The sequence below is a fragment of the Anopheles ziemanni genome, chromosome 3, assembly GCF_943734765.1.
Source record: "Anopheles ziemanni chromosome 3, idAnoZiCoDA_A2_x.2, whole genome shotgun sequence".
NCBI lineage: Eukaryota > Metazoa > Arthropoda > Insecta > Diptera > Culicidae > Anopheles > Anopheles ziemanni.
In genome coordinates this window covers 63,759,691-63,782,041 of record NC_080706.1, presented here as the reverse complement: position 1 = coordinate 63,782,041, position 22,351 = coordinate 63,759,691, and the positions used below count along the sequence as shown (strand labels likewise).

Sequence of the window (22,351 nt, the reverse complement as noted above, 5' to 3'; positions counted from 1 at the left end):
CTACATTTCCTTACCTCTCGATGGCGTCCCTTGAAGACAACCGCGAAGGCACCATGGCCAATCAGTTCTTTGCTGTTATACTCAAAACTCCCAACAATCTCCATGATGTTGGGTGGTAGGCAAATGTGCTGAAAGCCAACGTTTGCGTTATACTTGCGTTCCGGAAATGATTCTCCACGGTTTCGGGAAAGATGGACAAGTAGAGTGCCTACTAAACGAAGGAAGTATCCCGGTTTCCGGTTCCTTGCTTTTTGCTAGTATTTCCACACTTGACTGTGATTGCTTTTTACTTAATCCACACAAGCTTTATATTTTCTACGGCCTTTCTCCGCTGCCCAGACCGGAACTCATTGGGTGATTAATCGATACTGTATACGGTATTGTTTACCGGTATGGCTGACCACTTTAAGCAAAACCCGTACGTAAATCCGCGAGAAAAACCTATTCCCTGTACGCCACAAACACCCACCGAATTTATTCACACGCGTGTTTGTGATCGACGAACCGATAACGAGCGCTTTTCTAAAATTGGGACTGGATATTTTTTCCACTACCCAACATTCTTAGCTCGCTGTGTTGAACAAAAAAGCTTTCTAGTGGCTTTTAATTCTAGGAAGAATTGGTAGCAATGGTTGTAAACTTATGTGTTGCTTTAAACAGGCCGCCGATTCAGTATTTTTTCAATGCTTTGAAGCAGATTTTTCAGATTGACATTTCTGCTCCAAATTCACCTCGTGAAATCGATAGAAACAACGGCCGCGCTACTACTCCTTCCGTGCACTTGGAGGATGTTCTTTTCACTTGCCTTCTCACTCGCGCACTTTTGCACACATTCGTACGATTTTTTTTTCTTGTTTAATTTTGTGTTGCTGTTGTTGTTGTTGCTGCTGCTTGTGTTGTTTTGCCCCTTCCTTTCCGACTTGGAATCTTCTGAGCACTTTGTTTCACGATTACCTTGCTCTTTTTTATACCTAGTTTCCCTTCCGTATCCGAGGAACGCACGAAATCGGAACTTATGGCGTAATTTCTATAACGCCAATTATTCACTATCGGGTAGTTATCGAAAAGCACACTGCTTCCTTTGCACACTTTCCATACAAGATGTACACACACGCATACGAGAATACAAGACTATTGGTGGGCGCTTGTTTCGTCAGAAAACAAAAACGGAATATAGAATTTTCACTTCTCTTTTGCGTATGCCCGTAACTCTGCGCCTGACTGTATCACAATCACAGTATTGCACAGTTACGCGTACTCCAGGGGAATCTATTGCAGCACGGGATGGCAGCGCTTAAACCGTACGGTTGCTTATGCGTTTTCCCGATTTTCCCCGATCCAGTGGAAAGAGCCTGCGTTTCAATACAATCGATTTTCCTCTGCGCTCCCTCTGTTAGCTGCTGCTGCTACTGCTGCGACTGTCCAGAGAACGTCAAACACAAATGTGTGTAGAAAAAGGTTTGGTCCGAAAGAGGAGAAATCGTAGTGTTTTGCGATTTCTTTTTCTTTGCAATCAAGGAAGTTGTTCATGCGCGCTTGCTCCATCTGTGCAAGAACAACTTGAGAACAAGTGAGATAGCGCGATATGGCAATGTTTAGCCGATACGTCGCTTTGACAGTAGGGTGATGAAATAAACGTCATTGGAGTGGTTTGAATTAATTGTCAAAAAAGCATCGGCTATTGGTCATTGATCAATTTTGTTTTGGCGATTTATTTGTTTTAAAATATCGTTATCAATGATAGTAAAAGTAAATATATTTGTAATAAATATGTTAATTACTCCTTGTGCTGAAACGCTATGAATGCGTAAGCCGTTGAATGATTTTTGAGGGAAATTGTATACATAAGCTCGTTCAATTCTTCAGCAGCGTTAACAGTAAAATTCTTTCGATACTAAAACAACGAAAAACGATATTCTTCCTCAAATTCGAATTTCGACCCATGGGAATAACAACAAAACGTAGCCTTTTTGTTTATCCACGAAGAACCAAGTGTTATTATTTATTGTTTTCTAGGATAATGCGAAAAACGCATACCCTTATGCACCTGATCGATGGTGCATTTTTAAAAACAATTACAACTTTTCCTTCTTAGTACAGTCGCTGAGCAGCACCCATCGAAGACTTGATGTGCAACGAGCGCACGTTTTGCCAGTGCTTCTTCAGCAGCGAGACGAGGAAGTTGACAGACAAATGGATGTTCTGAGCGAGCTCATCGGTCGACATCTTGACGTGGCCGACTGCCACCGACAGACACAGGACCTTCTTCATCTGGAACTTGATGGTGGCCTTGACCTCATCGATCTTACCAACCATCGATTCACCGTGACCCAGCAGACCAGGGAACTTGCCAGCCTTGTTCAGGCCAGGACCGAGCAGACGCGGGATCTGCTTGATGAGCGACTCGGAAGCCAGGAAAGCATCGTACTTCTTGGCAAGCTTCTTCACCAGCTTCTTGTTCTTGTTCAACTTCTTCAATGCCTCGGCATCCATGTACGGGATATCGTTGGCCTTAGCTTCATCGCAGTGCTGCTGATCACCGAGCACGCACACCTGCATCTTCGGGCGCGGAATGTACTTCAGCCTAGAAAAAAAAAAAGAAAATTTCCGTTATAATAGGTAACATGTAATATTGATGCAATATAGCCCATCGGTTGATTACTGTTGTGATTTTATAACTCACCACCAGCGAAAGGCCTAGCGGTTTTGACTGAAATGAACCCTATCTGTTCGGTAGCGGAGTCTTCTCACTTCACCCTTCCATAGGAAAGGATCGTAAGGATACCGACTACCTCCTCAATTAATTTTAAGACCCTGAGTGCAGGTCCGCCTTCATCTTAACATGAAAGCTTCCTGATTCGTCGAGAAGTAACTGCTAGCACACAGCAGTACTCATGTTTCGATTATCAGGTAGGAACGTACTTGACGGTGCCGGAGAAACGCTTGTCCTTCTGGGGATCGTAGTTCTTCAGACCAATCTGCAGCTCCACCGTCTCATGGAAGCGACGGTGATTCTTTTTCGCGCCCTTCAGGACTTCAGTAACGCATTCGTAGAGAATGTCACGGGAGACTTTGGAACTGGAAAAGAACAAATATAAAAGAATCGTGTTAGCCTACATAACCTCAAACACTGCACGGTATAGTTTCAGGCTATTTAGACATGAATCGGCATAAATCCACATGCTCAAGCGACTATCATACTAAAAGCACTTCATTATATTTATTGCGATTAATTCTGAGATCAATTTCTGCATTGAAATAGTAAAACTATTGAAAACTCACGTCATCTTTGAAACACTTGCGACTGTACTTGTCGACGATAACAAGAGGAAAGGCCATACGCATGGCGTACATCGTGGTGGAAAAGTAGTGTTGGCAGAATCGGGACTCGGAAGATTCGAAGATTCGATCCCTAGACGGATTCTAAAGATTCGAATTGTGGGTGCCCATGGCGCAGCGGTAGCGCGAGGAAACACCACACCATAGGTGTGGGATCGAATCTCGAGTCAGGCACCCTCCGGTATTACGAACGGCTGACCACCGATCTATAATATACCGTCTTTCGGTCACACAAACTCTCTTCGGAGAGAGGCCTTGTCCCACTAGGGGATGTCGTGCCACATAAAAAAAAAAAAGATTCGAATCCCATCTGACAGATTCTAAAGATTTGGATCCCATTTGACGGATTCTAAGATTTGATTCGATTAGGATTCGAATCAGATTTGATTGGTTTGGGACTGGATTTGATTCGATTCTTACTTGATCCTGAACTGTTTGTATCGACTCACAATGATTTGAGTCGAATTAGTCACATAACGAGTCGATCTAGAGACAATGTAATTGATTTAACCCGGCTGACAGAAATTCAAATTTTTTGCTGCTGTCATGTGCTTCCAGCAAGAGTACCAGCAACCTCCCAGCAAGTCAAAATTTGACGGATCGCCCATGTATTGCCGCACACATTTGCATTGGTTTGCTTGGTGGTGTGGGTGAGACTAGCTCGCGTGTAGGTGTGTGTGTATGGTATATTCTATGAATGTGATATTTCGTTCTACCCGCAGAATGCTGCGGTGAAATTAAAACATTTGCTTTTTGAGAATTAAGTCATCGGATGTTTATTATTCGGGTATTTGCGATCACACTGTTTTCTGACTTACCAGTGTAGAGATCCGGCCTCTGCAGTGTACTTGCCGTCCCAGAAAGAACCAATTCTTAACAGCATATGCGATCCAGCTCATGCACCATTTGACGCATTCTTTAGCTTTACTTTTCATTCCTAAAAGTAAAAAAAAGTTAGAATGTTACTGATTTAAAGTACCTAGATTTCCATCATTTTCATAAGTTTATTAGTTTTTTCTTACCTCAACAGTATTAATGGAACGATCATAACACTTGATGCTCAATGCACTTGCGCCTGCACTCTGAGATTGCTATGACCAGAATGCGCAAATACATGATGGTGTGGTCGCTCCAACAAGAAACACACTCACATATCTAAAATACTATTCGTACGTAAGTACGAGCGCATACGCGAATAAAGACACAGTAAGCATATTGGGGATAGTTTGGCGTTGCATGGTTGCAAAGGATAAAATATGCATAGGAAGCATTCGCACCCTCTCTCTCCCTAAGAAAACGACCAACGTACACATTCTCATTTCTAATCATAGAGTTAAGGGGGGGAGAAGTATAGATTTTTGGATGCGGGGACCCAAAACCATGATGAGCTGACATTTTTCGTCAACCGGGTACTCTTCTTGGAATGAACTCGGGTAAATCAGTTAGTCTGCATATTCCCAAAAAGGACTAAATCGTTCGTGTTGTTTGAATACAATTAAAAGAATAATGTCAACTATATTGATATTCTTATGTAAATCATTAATTGAATTAAACACATCATATGAAAAATCGGCATTAGATGAGCATGTATGATATGACGGATTGGGATTCGGATTCGGAGATCCGGATCTCAGAATGGATTTGAATCGAAAGATTCGAATCCATGTGGGGATTCAGTTTCCTCATCACTAGTGGAAAGTCCCGGAAATTTACGCTGGGTGCCTAGTGACGTGAGAGCTGTCAAAAACCGTATGCCTAGTGAGCGAAATAGAATTAATTTTTAAAATTTCTACTCTTCAATGAAATACAATTTGCAAACGAAGCGAAAATTCTAGACAAAGCATTTTTTTGCAAGAATGATTTTGATCAGCGCGAAGTTTTTATACCGGTAATTAATAAAAATAAAAACATAATCGTATTCAGTCGACTACAGAATGTGATTGTTTGGCAACCTTGCTAACGATTTGTTTATCAATAATCGCCCGGGTATTCTGTGACACAATTTGCTTTTCTTATTGTGTTCTTTTTTGCCAAAAGGTGTGGGAGCTGTTCAATCTGGCTGGTTGAAAAACAAAGCTCCTGGCTTGACGACGGATCGGTGCGCTACCGACGTTCACCGGTCCCAAAATTAAAATGTTCTTTCGTTTGTTTATCCTTTTACCGGTGGTCACGGTCGTGCTGTTCCTGTATGGTGCAATCGTCAACATTGGCTACATCGAAGAGAATCGTTGCCGCATGACGTATATGTTCGAGCATCCGCAGTACACCCGCATAACGGTGCAAGGCAACGAACGATTCCCAAAGTATGGCTTGTACGCCTACTCGGAAGGTTTCATAACTCAGCGCGTACAGCAACGTTCGTTCAACGGAGCACCTGTGCTCTTCATTCCTGGCAGCGGTGGCTCGTACAAACAGGTACGGTCGCTCGCTTCGGTGGCCTTGCGCAAGGGGATCGATAACAACTGGCAGGCCCATCTGGACTACTTCAGCGTGGACTTGAATGAGGAATTTTCTGGAGTCTTTGGCGGATACTTACACGATCAAACTGCATTCATTGAGTTGTGCATTCAAGAGATCATCCGGCTGTACGGTGCACGTGGACGATCGACGCGGATCTTTGTAGTTGGTCATTCTGTCGGTGGAAAACTTGCTCAAGCAATCGTAGCGGATGGGCGTGAAAGTATCGTACGGCATGTGGCCGGTATTGTTACAATTTCCGCACCGGTCGATAAGCCGGTCGTACTGCTAGATCATTACCATCAAAGTTTCTACAATCGCATCGAGCAGGCGTGGAAAGTGAATCGAACAATTTCAACAGGACTGAAAGCTGCCGCAGGCAAACAACTGGATGGAATTTTATTCATCACAATCGGCGGAGGAATCCGTGATATCATCGTGCACGATGGGCTAACCTCATCCCAGTTTGCGGACCTACACGTGATGACGCACAACATTCCCAAAGTTTGGCTGTCGGTTGATCACCTCTGCGCTATGTGGTGTCTACAGTTTGTGCTGGTAATGAACCGTTTTTTCTATAGCATGATCATACCGAATGGACGTAATAGTTACGGATTTGTCGAAGAAAAAGTAAAACAGTTTGAACAAGCCAAGCGTTTTCTAGTCCAGAGCGCCGACGACGACGATGATGATGCATTTCCCAATCGTAAGGAAGATGCGGAAAGAATCATTATTCACCATCCAGAGCAGGAGGACTGGATCGAAGACATCAGACGCTCGTACACCGAGCGCTACCGAGGAGGACTGGAACGTACGCGCGTACAAATGATTCGCATCGTGCCGGACAAACCTGCACATCGATTTTTACGTGTCGAGGTTCTTAATTCTGAACAGACAACCAACTGGTTGTCAGGATGTGCCGCAATTGAAGTTTACGGCAACTCTCGTATGTGTCAAACATCGTACTCCCTAGCAAATTACACGTTGCAAGTACCCTCATCTAAATTCGATCGTCTCGGGGCGCTGCTGGATCTGCACGAGTTAAAACAACGAAATCCCCGCTGGACGCACGTGTTAATCAAAATCCCGCGCACCTTCAAACCGGTGCAGTTTAGTGTGGACGTATTTAATCCGGCGCAGCGTGAGATTAACATAACCATGCCGTACTGGTTCGACTATCGAAAGTGGACGATTCTGCAGGATGCCTCGCAGGACGATTCCTTTTATCGCATAACTATTGACGCAATGACACAAACTCATCAGACGATCGCTCTCGATCTGAAAGCAATTTCATGCGATGGCGTAAAGGGAACGTCGGTCGTGAAAGTACACGTACCTTGGGCCGAAGGCTACGATCGTTACGCGTTCCAAGAGGATCTAAATCAAACCACCGTATACATCTACCCACCGATTGAAAAACCCCAAGGAAAGGAACCTTTGCCAATTTATGTTGATGTATATTTCACTCCCGGATGCCGCTATCATATTCGCTATGGCCAATCTCTTCGCGTCAGTGTCGCTCGCGTCGTGCAGCAGTACTTTATGCTCATTCCGGCGCACTGTCTGGCACTGTTACTGCTGGCATTCAAGGATCAACTTTCCCAGACCACACCTGATGAACCGGCTTTTGTGGTAGGAAAACTTCGCAGTTCGCTTACGAAACCGGGACCACTGCTGGTGTTGTTATTAGGTACCTCGCTGTTGGGAAAATTCTTGTCGCTCTTTAAGGCGATCCCTCGCATCGAATCGTTCTCAACACCTTTACTAGTATCAATCCTTATTCATCTTACCTCGCTCGGAGTGCTGCTGATCGCCACCCTGGCGCTCTGGGGTGCGATCGCCTTTTGTGCCAACTTTGCTCATAAAATTATCCTCCGATTGATCGCGCTCCCTATTCCGGTAATGTCGTCGACGTTCCTGTCCTGCATCCACAAGTTTCCCCTAGCCATTGCGGTGTTGCTGGTCGCCATCGCACTGACTGCCTGCGGTGGAGTCAGTTTGCTTTGTGCGGCCGCCGTATACTTTGTGCTCCTGTCGAAGGCGTACGAAGATTACTTGGAAAACTTTGTATTTCACACCGCGCGCCGGATTGCGGCTCGGCTCTTCGGTGCGCGGGAACGCGAGGGTGCTGATAGTGGCAGCACGGCACGCCGTCGACGACGACACCGACCAGCAAATGAAACAGGAGACGAGCTGATGGTGATCAACTTTCATCTACCATTGTTTTTCCTTGTGATTCTCCTAGCCCTACTGAATGTGCCAAGTGTTATAACGTGGGCCAAGAATTATCACTACTCAAACACGCTACAACCTGATCCGTCGCTTGTACCAGCGCTGGCCGTCCTGGCTTGCCTGGCTGTCGTATGGCAGCTGAACACACCGAGAAATTTGTACGGTTACGAAGTTCTGGCCGCACTGCTGGTCATTGTGGCCTTCGTATCCGTTCTGTATTGCCAAGTGCATGTATACCGTCTTAACTATTCGGTGGCGATAGTGTTTATTGCTATCACCTTACACCAAATATTTGCGCCAAAACGACGTGAGATAGAGGAAGCTACGGACAGCGAAGAGAAGGAACAGAATGAAGATAATAATAAAGATGCCTGTTAATTGTTTAAATATTGTATTTCAATAAAATTTACCATCTTCGCTAGTCAGCTGTTTTGCCAAATTGAAACAACGCTCTATTACCTATATGAAAGAAATGTGTTGTTCAAACGTTCTATTTCTCATTGTTTTTTTAATAGATTCATTCAATAAACACCATAACAATGAAATAATCCAGCCGACTAGTGGTTGTTTGAATGAATTACATAAATAAATTGTTCAAAATTTCCACTAGCCTTGGCTAATACGATTAAACAAACCGAGAAAAAAGTAATGTTGAGAGTTAAAAAGTTTTTCAAACTAAAAATGCGATTTTCGCCGCAAACCAAATGTCAGAACGGTAAACGGTTCAACCGGTTACAAAACGAATACCTGTCAGTTTTTGACTGCACCTGACAAATCAACAAAATCAACTGTTTGCATCAACTGTTCGTGCCTAAGCAAGTAAGCTTGGGGTGCTCCAAATCAATAGTTTTCCCTGGACTTGCTTGATGGAGTTTTGAATGGTGAAGTTGTTTTAGTGATTTGCCATCGGTACGTAACATTAATCGTCATGAAGTTGGCTAGTAATACCAAGGGAGATTTGTAGAAGTTGCTAGTAAAGTGCCATTTTATTGTGAGTACATCCACTATGGCCATGTCGGAAAGCCGGTAAAAGAATGCAAACAACCGATGAAATGCTGCTTCCGTTGTTGCACGGAACGCTTGAAGCCTGCTGACGCACGGAGGAGCTTGGTTTAGTATTTTATTAAAAATAGAAAGTCACGTCACATGCCTTGAACCTGTATTCGCGTCTCTCGCACTTGTTTGGCAATTGCATTGTAGTATTACCATTCCCGGCCAGTAGCAGCAGGACACGGTACGTTTTAGCATCTTGCTCGATTACATAAGATTATTACATACTCCCACGAATTCCCGGAGCTATTTTAAAGTTGTTCCGATACTCTCATTTTGAAACAGTAAACCCTGGATAACACGTCAAGATTCGCGTTCTGTTTCCTTTCGTTTCCTACTGCCGCTTGGCCGATGTCTGTTGCCTGTTGAAACCGGTTTTAGGTGCATTTTGTAACGCTCGATTTATTTTGCAGATTGTAACTATCTCGATTCGGATCTTGCCACCGGTGCTCCTCTCGGAAGTGATATAGAAAACAGCCAAATTGGTGAAATGGGGCTAACCGTGAATCAGGTAAGTCGAAGAAAGTTTTTTAGTTTTTTTATGGGCATAAATCATGCATGAGTATATATCGGAAGTTTTTTCTTTCGGAGTACGGCTAGGTGGTCGGTAAAATCAATAAAACTTATCTGCCAAAGATGGTGTTCGCTTGATGTGACCGATCAGGCATGGGTTGTTGTTTGACATGCTTTTTTAATTATAAAATAATGTAATATTTGAAGATGCCCAGAGAATGTGTTAGCTTACGGTTTTTGACCGTTTTAAATCTGTCAATTGAAACTTTTTTTAACTGAAATAAACATTTTTTAAAGCTACAAATATTCGTTTGTTTTAAATAACATGTATATTACAGTTGTATCTTCTTCTAAAATATAGAGGGGCCAACGAAAACTACATGGCATCGAGTATAGTATCTATGAAGCATAAAGTTTATGCCCTCGCAACAATGCACTGCCTTATTGAATAATGCATGTTTCCTTTGAATAGTTAATTATTGAAACGTTATCAAAGTGTGCTTTTCGTGGTTGTTATGTATGTGAACCCAAAAGATGCTTGCAAAATTGTTAAATCCGTTTTCTAATATAATCAATTGTCCTTCATTATTTTTCACCGAGGATATCAGGTTCGTGCACAATGCACACCCACATCGTTGGGTTGAATGGTAAATGAAAAACGAAACTTCTCGTTCTCGTTTGCTACGGAAGGTTAGGCTACGGCATGACCAGCCGGCCAGCTGTTTTTTGCATGCGGTCATGCTTCTACACACACACCTCTTGACCTTGGCATGATCATGAAACGTGCTGCTCTGTGGTTCGCACTGAAAGGACTGGTAAAGGCTGTCTATTCAAAACGACCGCTATTTCTCTTTTATGCTCGACGCATATAGATATACATGTCCCTTGTCTTATCCCCGAATGGAAGAGCAAATATCTACAGAGCATTGAGGCGAGTAAGGAATAAGACGCCGGTTTGAGATGCTTTGCAAAACTTGTCTCACAAACACTCCGTTGACGGTACCCGTATTAGACATCATCCCAGGTGTAAGGGAAGAGAATTTTCACGCGAGTCCTTATCGCTCGACACGCACATTGTTAATCGGTATCGTATGCCTATGGCTGAAGAGGGTTGGTATAAAAGTAATGGATTTAGAAACCTTTTTTTTTATCTAAAAACTTAATTTATCCTAAACTAACTAATCAAAGAAAAAAAAGTGGAGCAATGCAACATATAGTGGAAATTTGTTTTACGTAATTTTACCAAAACACAATTGATTTATTTAATATTTATGCTTTATAAATTGTCAATTTTGAACGGTGGTATTTAAAATTATAATATTTATATTTGTTCAATATTACAATTGTCGCGGTTAATTTCATACCATTCCTTTAACGCGTCATTGTTGGCCACGTGTGGAAACAACATGCTCTAAGGTAAATTGGCACATGAGAAAATAAAAATAGATATCGCATTATCTGTTTGCTGAATCAAAATCTATACCGTAATGTGCACCACCTGTTATTGCAATAAACAATTTTCCGGCAACGATCGTTCAGAGCCGCTGTATTTCTTGACCCGAGCCTGGTTCATGGAGATAATTTATTTTCTTCACGAATTGAAAATCCTAACACGAACAATGAAAATAGTGAATGTTGCTGATTAATTAATTTATTATAACAAAAACGAATCAACTTGGTGGTGACAGCTCAGTTGGTAGTTTGTCGATTAATTCTAAGATGGAACATCATTGGTGAAGATTTTCATAGTTGAACAAGATGTTAAGGATTTTATTGGGTATAGCATGAATTAATGTTTAGGGTTCAAAATACTTGTAGCTCTACATAGAAAATGTTTTTTTTTATGTAGGTAAAGTTTGTAACAAATTTTGGTTGATTGCTGAAACCGTGCACACTGATTAACTTTCCAATTCACCATCGGCAATCAAATGTGCGCTAGCATTGTTTGTGTGCTTCGGTTTCCGTATATTCATGCTCATAACTCCCCTCTCGACACTGGCAAACGACGTACGGCGGAATCGTTCCCTCTCTTCCCATACCCCTCAGAAGGTGCCTGATACCGAGCCGGTCCGCTCGGAAACGGAAAGTCTGCCAGTCATCAAATATATGAGCAACCGGCAAACGGTTTACGCTCGCAGTAGCGCTCGGGTTCGTTCCGTATGACGACGCATCTGGGTGGCTTTATCATCTTTCGTCGTTTCGTGGAGTGGTGTTTTTGTGTTTGATTTTTTGTTGGCGCATCGACGTTCGTACTCGGTTACGCACCGACCTCTTCTATCTGTAAGGGAGGGAGAGCAAAAACATGTTGGATTTTGACGTAAGTTTCATCTGAAGGTGTTCGTTTTAGATGTCTTGTTGTGGCCAGGTCTCCAGAAATCTCACGGTGTAGATACCTTACTTTACTAGTGACTATCAACAACCTGTGGACTCCATCGGTTAATCCTTATATAACAATGAGGCATCATTGTGGTTTGTGTTAAGAGTAGAGTTTGTTTTAGGAGATGTGTAATCTTTTCGGCTCCTACAAATGACATTGTCTGCAAATGATGCTGTTTGTATTTTCGTTGGGTTAGAATTTGAAGGGCAATAGATTCAACTATGAGAAGAAAAAGTAAGCCGCATATTTTAGGATGAATTAGCAATATTCTCGTGTGATGCATAGATGCAAAAGTACAGATAACAGAGTTGTAATCTGATAACGTGAAGACGGTTGTGGAAAACTGCATAGGATAGAACGTGTCTCAAGCTCAAAATTTGTTTTGTTGCGGCTAAAGTAACATCCTAATCTCTTGATAACAACATCACTTCTGTCCATTTTTATTAAGGTTTGCATATAAATCTGATGATTTAGGCAAATTTTTATCATTGCTTGGTGTGTAAACTGCAATAACTGATTTATTTGATTGAGCAATGGCTACTTAGATTCAGTGGCTAACTCAGATGTTTGTTTAACGCAACATTAACACCATCGCTGTTCGTTAGGCTCGTTACAACCATTGACATTAGGTAGAAGATAGTTTTTACTGGTTAATAGCTTTGACCATCGTGTTGATTGATTATTTTTTCTTCTTTTACACATAGGTTTTTCCGATCGCGATCGGTGTGGTAGTGGTCGTTGTCGGTGCAGCGATCGCCAACTATCTGCTGAACAACAAGAAGGACAAATCGTCCTCTTCGAGCGCCAAGAAAGGCGATAGTTCCAAGGAGCCAAAAACGCTGCTCGACCCGCAGGAGAAGTATATGCTGCCACTGATCGAAAAGGAAGAAATTTCACACGACACTCGGCGCTTCCGGTTCGGGCTGCCGAGCGAGAAGCACATTCTGGGCCTTCCGATCGGACAGCATATTCATCTGTCCGCCACCATCAACGATGAGCTGGTGATTCGCGCCTACACACCGGTCTCGTGCGATGACGATCACGGTTTTGTTGATTTGGTCGTGAAGGTTTACAAGAAGAACGTACACCCGAAGTTTCCCGATGGTGGTAAAATGTCCCAGTATCTGGAGGGAATGCAGATCGGCGACAAGATTGCCTTCCGCGGACCATCTGGTCGCCTGCAGTATCTCGGTAATGGACGATTCTCGATCAAGAAGCTACGAAAGGATCCAGCACAAATCTATGATGCGGAGCAAGTTAGTTTGATTGCCGGTAAGTTTCTTTTCTTCTAGCTTTCACCAGTAAGCTTATCATTGATTGTTTTGTACAACTTTGCTGATAAGTTGATTTTGCAAAACCGGTTACAACCAGTGGAATCGTTGTGATTTTGATGGAAAAAAGGTGATGTAATAAAATAGTGGACACAGATTGGATGGAAGTATATTAATAAGTGTATTTCTGGAAGGCTTTAAAAGTCGTTTGAAATTTTGCTGGAATGTTTTCATATCAATGGCCATTACAAATCATATATTTATTAGTAAAATTTAGTTTTGAAGTTTATTTTATAAATTTCATATTTATCATTGCAGGAGGAACTGGAATTACTCCGATGCTCCAGCTGATCCGTGAAGTGCTGAAACATTCCGATAAAGATAAGACGAAATTGTCTCTCATTTTTGCCAATCAGGTATGTTTTTTTTCTTAAATTAAAATATTCATAAGTTTTCAAAGCAAAGTAAAAATGAAAACTTTTTTGCTGCTCCTCGTAGACCGAAGACGACATTTTGCTGAAACCGGAGTTGGATGATCTCGCCGCACGGTATCCGGATCAATTTAAGCTCTGGTACACACTGGATCGTCCGAAACCAGAATGGACTCAGGGCAAAGGTTTCGTATCGGACGAGATGATAACCGCTCAGCTTTTCCCTCCATCCCCATCATCGTTGGTGCTCATGTGCGGACCACCACCGATGGTAAACTATGCCTGTATTCCGGCTCTCGAAAAACTTGGTTTTCCGATGGAGCGTACATTTGCCTACTAGGCAAAACTAACAATCACAACCCAAATTGGTGGTTTCATGGCTGCCGAGAGCAATCCGAGATGCTGCCAGAATCGTACGGGAACGAGTGGAACGTTTAGATTAACTATTAGAAAGTGTTGAATGTAGTTTGGTAGCATTTCCTTGCGATGACAAAACAAAACAAAAAACGAAAAAGACTAACCGTGTATCCTGTGGATCCTATGTATTACACAGCGCACCGAGGGCGTATCATAAGTGATTCTTCAGAATATTTACCAAGCTATGCAAAAAAAATAGGTTCCGCCAAGAGCTTTACAATACGGCAGTCTAGCTGTGACGTATAACGTAAGTGTGCCCTAGCAGTACGTGTTATTTATCATTGATTATCATTGATTGTGTCGTTAGTTGCTACTAAAATCTGAGATTATGGTAGTCTTTGGACTGGAAATGCTGTTGAAGCTGCTACAACTTCTTAAACATCGATGTGATGGTTAAAGCGTATGAACCAATATAGTTATGAACTATTGCTTAACAGTTTCCTGGATAAAACAAAAACAATAATAAAACACCTGAGAAAAATTATACATCTTTCCTTCTTCTATGACTGCCATTGTTTGTATAAACTATGGATATAGGTAAGTATAATATATTCCTTTTGGGGTATGATTTTCCATTTCGTTTCCGGAACCACCGTATAAAACGGATTCAACGGATGCTAGGGATGGATGCAAAGGATGCTTTAATCAAGTGAGTGAATAGAAGTAAAACAGGTATGGTTTAGTTTGTATTGTCTTTTTATTTATAAAAAAAAGTATATGCACGTTTTGGGAAAAGAATCAATACGTTATTATTATTATTATGCGGCACGACATCCCCTAGTGGGACAAGGCTTTTCTCCGAACAGAGTTTCTGTGACCGAAAGACGGTATATTTATAGATCGGTGGTCAGCCGTTCGTAATACCGGAGGGTGCCAAGACTCGAGATTCGATCCCACACCTGCGGCGTGGTGTTTCCTCGGGCTACCGTTGGTACAGAATCAATATATTTACTTAGATATTGTGGACGGAATGTTCTCTTATAAATCATTTAGCCTAACACCTACATGATATAGTCGTTATCGAGAGTGTTTACTAGCTTTTGTGTTTACAAGCAAATAATTACTGAGTTTCGAACTGTTTGGACGGAATGTAAGTATTTTGAAAAAACTATGCAGTTTTTCTCTAACCAGAGTGGAATCCACGCCTCATCAATGCTGGAATGCTATACGAAATGGATGAAATATTTCCATCCCCCTTTTAGAAATAAGCAGGATATGTTTCTGATGAGAAGGCACAAAGTTTTCGTAAGAAAGATAATTAAAAAAGCTTTCGCAGCATGAATGCCATTGCCACCATTAAGCAAGTAATTAGCTTCCAAAGCGACCCATTAGCCAGTGCCGACGCGCCGTTACATCGATGATCCAGAAAACAGAAGCAGAAGGTGGTGGAATCGAAATGGTCTCGCTTAACATCCAGTTCCTTGATGGATGTGTTGACGTAATGTGCCAGATTGTGATCCTTAGCGGCCATTCGGCATCCTTCGTACTTGTCCGCCGGTATGTCGGTGCGGAACCCTTGCAGTGAACTCAGACAATCTCGGGTGTAGGTTTCGATGGTACCTTTCCGTTCGATCACCTTCACGCAGATATCGTCATCCTCGGGGCAGGGATCACCAAGGTACCCGATTCCGCGCCAGTTAAACTTCTCACCGCATCCGGGTGTGGCGGAATTACACCGATAGCACCAGATTGCTTCACCTGTTGGTTGTTGTGCAGTTTGTTAGCGAACAGTATGCACATTTGGATGATTAACACACTGTTTACCTGATTTTATTGCAAGCAAAAGGCACAGCAGCGATGGAGCGATAAGAGATACGATGGAAACCATGTTTGGTATGGAAAATTTATAATAAGGGCAAGAAACACAAGGGATGCAAACGAAATGGGAATTGTACCACGGATTTGGTGATGAATAACAAACAACAACAAGGGTTGGGTCTGTCAGACCGGTTCACGAACACATTTGGCTACCATGCACCAATACATCCACATACGTGTATGGACATGGTATCGGAATCGGTTTACCGTTTCGATTTAGATTTCGCCTTTTCGCCCAAAAAACGACAGACGAAAATATTGAGCTAGTGGTGTGTAGTACAAACGAGGACCTGTAAACCAAAACACTCTGAGAGCTATCTCTATCTAAAGAATCATGGAGATTCGTGAAAGATACATGAAAGATTCAATTTGGTTTCGAAAGATTCATAAGGTATTGTTGAGTTATCGATTACAACTTCAAGAATCTAGTAGTCTATAGTTATCTAGAGCAGCAAGGATTATTCTTAGTCTGCTTGTTGGTCCCATCTGTAGTCAGTTAGTCTAGTCAGTCTAGTCTATGGTCTGTTCCGTACGTGGAATAAAAGAGGAGTGGCAGAATAAGCGAACTATATAACCAACAGGTATACCACTAGATTTTACCTTATTCATAAAGTAAATTAATATGTAAAAACATAGTCACCTACATTCAACCTCTATTGCATGCATTGTTTAAACCGTTATGTTCTTTTAAGTGAACCGTTAGCGTCGAAATGTTCGAAAAGAATGCATGTGTTGCGCTTTGCATAGCATAGTAAATGTGAACCGGTAGGAAGACGAAGGAGATTAGGAGTAGGAGGATGGCGCCAGATTTGAGCTATTATTCCCAATCATTATCCTGATGAAAAGCTGCTGACTTGCAATAGGTGGTACATCAATTTATGAATTGCGACCTACGAGTATTTGAACCGTGTATACCGTTAATTTCGGCAACGCAATCAACCTACGGGTGGGGAATGAGGGGGGCCCACGGGCCCCAACATTCGAATGTGTTGGGCTTTGAATAGATTTTGGCGCAAATGAGAACCAGTAGGACCAGTTAGGTTTAAATTATCCTTGATTTTGCAAAAATAGAACCGTTAACAAAAAATCCATACATCCCACGAAACAACATCATCAACAGATATCAAAGCATTCAAATAACAAAAGAGATCGGCCATTTCTGTTCTAAACCTACCACTTTTTATTAGATTTTGAAATACACAGTGTAGGTTGTAAGGGAAACATTTTGGACGAAACATACCCAATTGGTGAGCATATCAACGAAGCAGAACGTATTTCTCCGTTAGTAGACTGAGAACATGGAACATGAAAATAAATAACAAGAAAACATTAGGCTTCGTTGAAGTGATATTCTAAAAATTTAAAAGAGATCCACTGTGTTACATTAAAAAAAAAAAACTATCGGAAGTCAGTACCTTTTCAGGCCATCGGAATAGGGCAATCGAAATGTGGAATCGGTGCAAAAACAGATGGAAGTCAAGACTACGATACTTTCACTTCACATAATAGGATGCTCAGCTGCACAGTGTTGAACACATTTGCCAGCAAAGTCGTTTAGACAATGTTGCTCCAAAGCGGAAGTAGGAGCAGCAAACGCACCCTATCCGGTAGCTTCGCCTTTGTGTGTTGTAAGCGAATGAGGCTGATAAAAGTTGTGGTATTACTTTTCCAACTTGATGTTGCTGGATTTCGTAGCCGGTTTTCTGCATCTTTTACACGCCTCGGTATCGGGAGTTACTTGAAGAGAGGACTTTCTTACGCTTTATGTTTTAGATGCGACTGTCCAGTTTATTCCTTTGCAGACGGAAATGCGAGCGACTAGAAGTGTCATAAATAAAGTATTGTTTTGTTGTTACTCACAACGTTACCAGTTAATTGAGTTTCATCTGAAACGGTAAGGTGTTGGGGTGGAAGGAGCGTAAACATTCCGTGTAGAAAGAACGAGTGCTTCAAGCAATAGCAAGTAACAGCCTGGCATTTGGTTCTCACTCGTTGGTACGTAGAATTAAATAACACACACTAGCTACAGACTTTCTAACTTGTATGGTCAACCTATTTTAAACAGAAACAATCTTTATGCAATAAACAAATACGTTATTATCTTCTTAAGTAAATGTCGGTTTTAACATTTAAAATGAGATGAAAAATATACATAAACCATAAAATAGGTGGCTTAACGTATGCTCTACATTTCCGGACAAATGCAGACAGTGACAGCGGTCGGAAGTTCTCTGACGCATCATGTCATGGATTGACAGAAATGTTCTACACCTAATCTTTTATCATTATTGCTGTCACCTATAAAGTTTATTTCAGACTCCAGGATTTCTGCATCTCTTGCGTTGGTTAAACATTTCTTGGTGAGCCTTTCGGAAGGAGAAATCCTTTTGAATGTCTTCGATGCTTATTTGCTCCTGATACAAGATCCTAACATCAAAGATAGGTAGATGCATCATTTGTATGCTCATTTTACATTATTTGATTAAAGTTAAAATAAGTAAAAAGTAAGAAGAATAAAGAATTAATTATCAAGTGCTCCCAAATTTCTAAAATCTACAATTTCTGCTTCTTACTGCCATCAAACAATGGTTGCTAGCGTCATATTGCCTCCCTTGGTATATTTGTTAACAACATTTAGTTTAACACTTATGTGTCGCAAATTGTAACATTTTAAAAATTAGAAAATGCTAGAATAACCGAAATACACAGGAGAAGAAATATATTATACAGGAATCATATTGCATAATAGCTGCAGAAAAGCAAAGAAGTGAGAAAACTTGAAATAAGACAAAAAAATGTAAAAAAGTCATCAGAATATCGTGAGAAAAACAGTCAAAAGATAAACTAAAACGTTAGAACGTATCGCAAAAAACGACCCACTCATTGAAGGGAAAAAGGTTGTAAGAACTTATAATAAGTAGCAAAAGTGCCAAAAGTTCAGAAGAAAGAAGATGCAAAAGTGTTGATCAATAAACCTTCCTTCTTGAAAATAAATCCGGTATACTACACAGCATAATAAAAATATGCTTGCTTACTTTCCTTATATATTGGTTCCTGGTGGTAGAGCAACTTCTCACTCAAACTGTGCTTCGTGGGTTTGAACCTCGCATTATGAAGTCGAATAAAGGTGTGACAATACAACTATATACACTCATCCCAATAAAAGTGGTTAAAACTGCTAAAATATTTATGATAGACACTTCATATGCACTACCTTTACCAGCTCTAGCACAGTTAATCGTTATGAATTTAAGCCAATGATTCTGGGCGAGAAAAAAGAATTCAAACAACCTCCAAACAACTGAATCGGATGATTGGCTCGTGAAGTGTTTGTCAAGGGTAAGGTAAAAAAGTATCGTCACGATTATTTCTGTCCTCACTCTCACCTCTTTAACATGTTCGTCCAGGGACACTTCGGAATGGAAATGGCTTCAACAAGCAGCAAGCGGGATAGCTGTAGGGACTGGAAAATGAAGCGCTACTGAATGGTTCCGCCTGTCCTTTACCAGTACCCGATCTCCCACCTTGCTTTCGAAAGGTACTCAAACAGTTCCAATGAAGTCAACCCAGGATGAAATGAACCAAATTTACATTTTATTGGTACATGGCAGAGCAAAAATATACAGACAAAAATAAAAAAGAGAAACTGACACGACGGGGAAAAAATAATGGCAAAAAATGAAATGGTGCCGCGGGCGAAAAGTGTAGGAAAAGTAAAATTGAATCCAGCTTTTCCGAAGCGCCCAAGCTGTTGGCGAGTCTGGTACTTGAGTCAACGCGCACAGATTGTCGGTCCTTTGGCGGTGAGGCGACTTTCTCTAGAGCGGTGGGGGAAAACGGAACGGATTGAAGTTTAAAATGGAAAATCAATCTTTTGTGCCTCTATTTTTAGACCATCGGATGAGCGTTTCAATTGAGATATGCGAATTTGTATTACTCGTTGACTGGCTTCTGATGTATTTGTAGAGGAGGATTGTTTCCAAGAAGTGATTTTTAAAAAAAGCATTGCGTTTATGAATGACAAAAAACGGGGTTGGCACACAAGTTCTCGAAGAATTCTAACGATTTTATATGAGTTCATTTGTTCCATCGAAACGTGGTCTCCCAATCAAAGTATCATTACATCTGGAACGAGCGGTTGGCAAGGGAAGGAAATATAAATCTCATCGACATTTTCCAGCTGCCGATGGAAATCTGAACGACTGAAACAGAAGTAAAATATGCCTTGCGCTCATCTTCGATTGCTTTCTAGCTCGGGTGGTGTTGGCTGCAAATGTATTTACGATTACTGCCCCACCTTCTATCCTTGACGTTCTACTTTCGAGGCATCAGCTTCAAAAAACCGTCACGTATCCGGTATCAAAGGGAGTTTCCATATCCGAGCAAAACGCGCATTTTCATCCGCCTTTTTCCGTTTTCTATTGCTTGATTTACGTTCATTTTTTGTCTTCAACAAGAATGAAACCATGAGCATGCCGTTTTATGTTTCACTGCCATTATTCTCTTATTGTGGAGCTGTGTGGAGGTTCAGATTGTTCTAGGCTCATCCGAACCGTGAAATTTAGAAAAAAAAAATACTTCAAAACATCTGCAGTTTTTAATGTTGTAGATTAAAAGTTAAAATGTTCTAGATATCAAAAATAAATCATAACAAAATTTATTACATTTATGTTATGCACTGTAATAAAACTTTATTTTCTATAATACTTTCTTTCCAAAATCTAACATGGAAATCTGTTTGGAAAATAAATGAACGAAATAGAATTTTCAGCAATCATTTTCTAATTTTACAAAATGAGCCGTTTATTTAACTGTACTAAACAAAACTTTGGTGATCAATGGCAGTGAATGAATTGGGAAGAACAACTGTAAATAGTTTAATCTGTTATCATTATTGCAGATGATAGCTTATGGTTATTATGAGTGTACATTGCTTTGGGATCTAAACATATTGATATTTTATTGATTAAATATATTGAGAAATTCCCGTTTGAACATTCTCTTGAAGTTAAATAATAAAAACCTAGTTTACCTAGTGATAAAGAAGTGCTATAAAAAAACCAAAAAATTCAAAGTATGGTTTAAATGCAGAAGTTGTATCATTTTGTCAATGAGTGGGTCAATTGACAAAATCTCAGCATACCCATTGTCTTGTTGTTTTTCGGAAATAATCTTCTCTTCTTCTTGGCGTAACGACCTCTTGGTCATGCCTGCCCGTTAAGGGTTTACGAGACTTGTTTCCCTGTTGTACGTGGATAGTCAGTCCTCTCGTACAGGGGAGGGTCCGGTCTCGGTTGGGATTCGAACCCACGCCGTCGAGGTGGTGAGCCCCGGCGCTCATGGGCCGATTTTCTAACCGGCGCTACCGCTCGGCTGTTGCGGACCCCCTCGGAAATAATATTTATTATTATTAAATATTTTTGGGTTTTATGTAAAGTGTGGTATTTTTAAAATATTAACATGTTTTTTATATAACGAGATAACTCACGTCATTTACAAAAACCAACAAAAAATGTAGCATTTCAAGGTGTCTTTTAGTGTGTGTGTTTTTTTTTTGACCGGCAAACTTCGAAAATTGAACGACGTAAAATCGACAACTGTGTAGAATGACGGAAATTCTGTCGTTAAATATACCATTGTCCTCTATTCACTCATTTTGCGCTTGTCAGAGTAAACTCCTTACACAGATCGTCCCAGAACATTCTATTTCTTCCAAGATCAAAACCAACAGCAAATGGGGGCGCGAACACGTATCGCTTCATTAGATGTGTGGAAGAATTTTGGGGCAATCAATTCCCCCGGGTGGCGGTAAGCTTCTTCTATTAATTATTTTGCTGCTGCCCGGTTTTTCGCCAGGCAAAATAAGTTGAGAGGTTTTTTCGTCTAGTTGTTGCTGTTTGCGGTGCAGCCGAAGACAATCCCCCTGTGAAACGAACGTGAAACGTGAACGAGCGTAACAATAATCCATACTAATAACGAACAGAAATCGAGCGAAATAATTGGATGAGGCAAAAACGGGAGCCGGCATGCAAACGTGCGTTCGTGCAGGGATTCCCGTTCGCACCGTTTCCGGTGGCGCAAGGCACGAGCAAGCAAGCATCGAGCACCCAAAAACAAGAAAAAAAAGAGGATAAGAGGTCCTCTACACACTGTCCATTTTGACGGCGATTAGCAGCCGGTGCGTGCCATATTAGTTTACCAGCGGATATACAGGGAATGTTCGTAGGTCATGGTGAGGATAAGACCATACCATACTGGGGTGGTGTTTGTGGGTGACGTCTGCATCCCCACCCCATCCGGAAAATGACCACTATATTGAGAACGCGTACTGTGCGGAGTTGTGGAGTGTAAATGGAGCGCGAACGAGAAAGCAATACCTACCGGAAGCTTTCAGGATCGATAGGCTGTCGAAGTCGGAGTTTTCCGACCGCACTCTGAACTGTCAA

At 41.4% G+C, this 22,351-nt stretch overlaps 5 protein-coding genes across 5 annotated transcripts in view; 2 read left to right on the top strand and 3 right to left on the bottom strand.

Annotated features, from left to right (window-relative positions):
* The window catches only part of LOC131287624 (serine/threonine-protein kinase ULK2), a 34,584-nt gene extending 33,188 nt beyond the window's left edge, over positions 1 to 1,396 (bottom strand). Inside the window, exon 1 of the mRNA XM_058316688.1 lies at positions 15 to 1,396. Within this exon, the coding sequence (XP_058172671.1) occupies positions 15 to 104 (90 nt within the window). The 5' untranslated portion in view covers positions 105 to 1,396. The remainder of the gene's footprint in view (positions 1 to 14) is intronic.
* A 577-nt stretch (positions 1,397 to 1,973) lies between these two features.
* LOC131289815 (large ribosomal subunit protein uL1) lies at positions 1,974 to 3,337 on the bottom strand. The gene is made up of 3 exons (XM_058319147.1): positions 3,283 to 3,337; positions 2,923 to 3,078; positions 1,974 to 2,584 (listed from the first exon to the last, which is right to left on the bottom strand). Exons 1-3 carry the CDS (start codon positions 3,285 to 3,287, stop codon positions 2,092 to 2,094), a joined length of 654 nt encoding a protein of 217 aa, XP_058175130.1. The 5' UTR covers positions 3,288 to 3,337; the 3' UTR covers positions 1,974 to 2,091.
* A 2,052-nt stretch (positions 3,338 to 5,389) lies between these two features.
* On the top strand, positions 5,390 to 8,443 carry LOC131286016 (GPI inositol-deacylase). Its single transcript, XM_058314874.1, has one exon. The coding sequence runs from the start codon at positions 5,473 to 5,475 to the stop codon at positions 8,404 to 8,406; it is 2,934 nt and encodes a 977-aa protein (XP_058170857.1). The 5' UTR covers positions 5,390 to 5,472; the 3' UTR covers positions 8,407 to 8,443.
* Positions 8,444 to 8,796: 353 nt separating this feature from the next.
* LOC131289632 (NADH-cytochrome b5 reductase 3) lies at positions 8,797 to 14,558 on the top strand. Its single transcript, XM_058318927.1, has 5 exons — positions 8,797 to 8,937; positions 9,492 to 9,589; positions 12,673 to 13,240; positions 13,558 to 13,655; positions 13,738 to 14,558. The coding sequence occupies exons 2-5, from the start codon at positions 9,569 to 9,571 to the stop codon at positions 14,008 to 14,010; spliced, it is 960 nt and encodes a 319-aa protein (XP_058174910.1). The 5' UTR covers positions 8,797 to 8,937; positions 9,492 to 9,568; the 3' UTR covers positions 14,011 to 14,558.
* A 734-nt stretch (positions 14,559 to 15,292) lies between these two features.
* Positions 15,293 to 15,949, bottom strand: LOC131288033 (uncharacterized). The gene is made up of 2 exons (XM_058317129.1): positions 15,852 to 15,949; positions 15,293 to 15,785 (listed from the first exon to the last, which is right to left on the bottom strand). Exons 1-2 carry the CDS (start codon positions 15,913 to 15,915, stop codon positions 15,346 to 15,348), a joined length of 504 nt encoding a protein of 167 aa, XP_058173112.1. The 5' UTR covers positions 15,916 to 15,949; the 3' UTR covers positions 15,293 to 15,345.
* Positions 15,950 to 22,351: the final 6,402 nt, after the last annotated feature.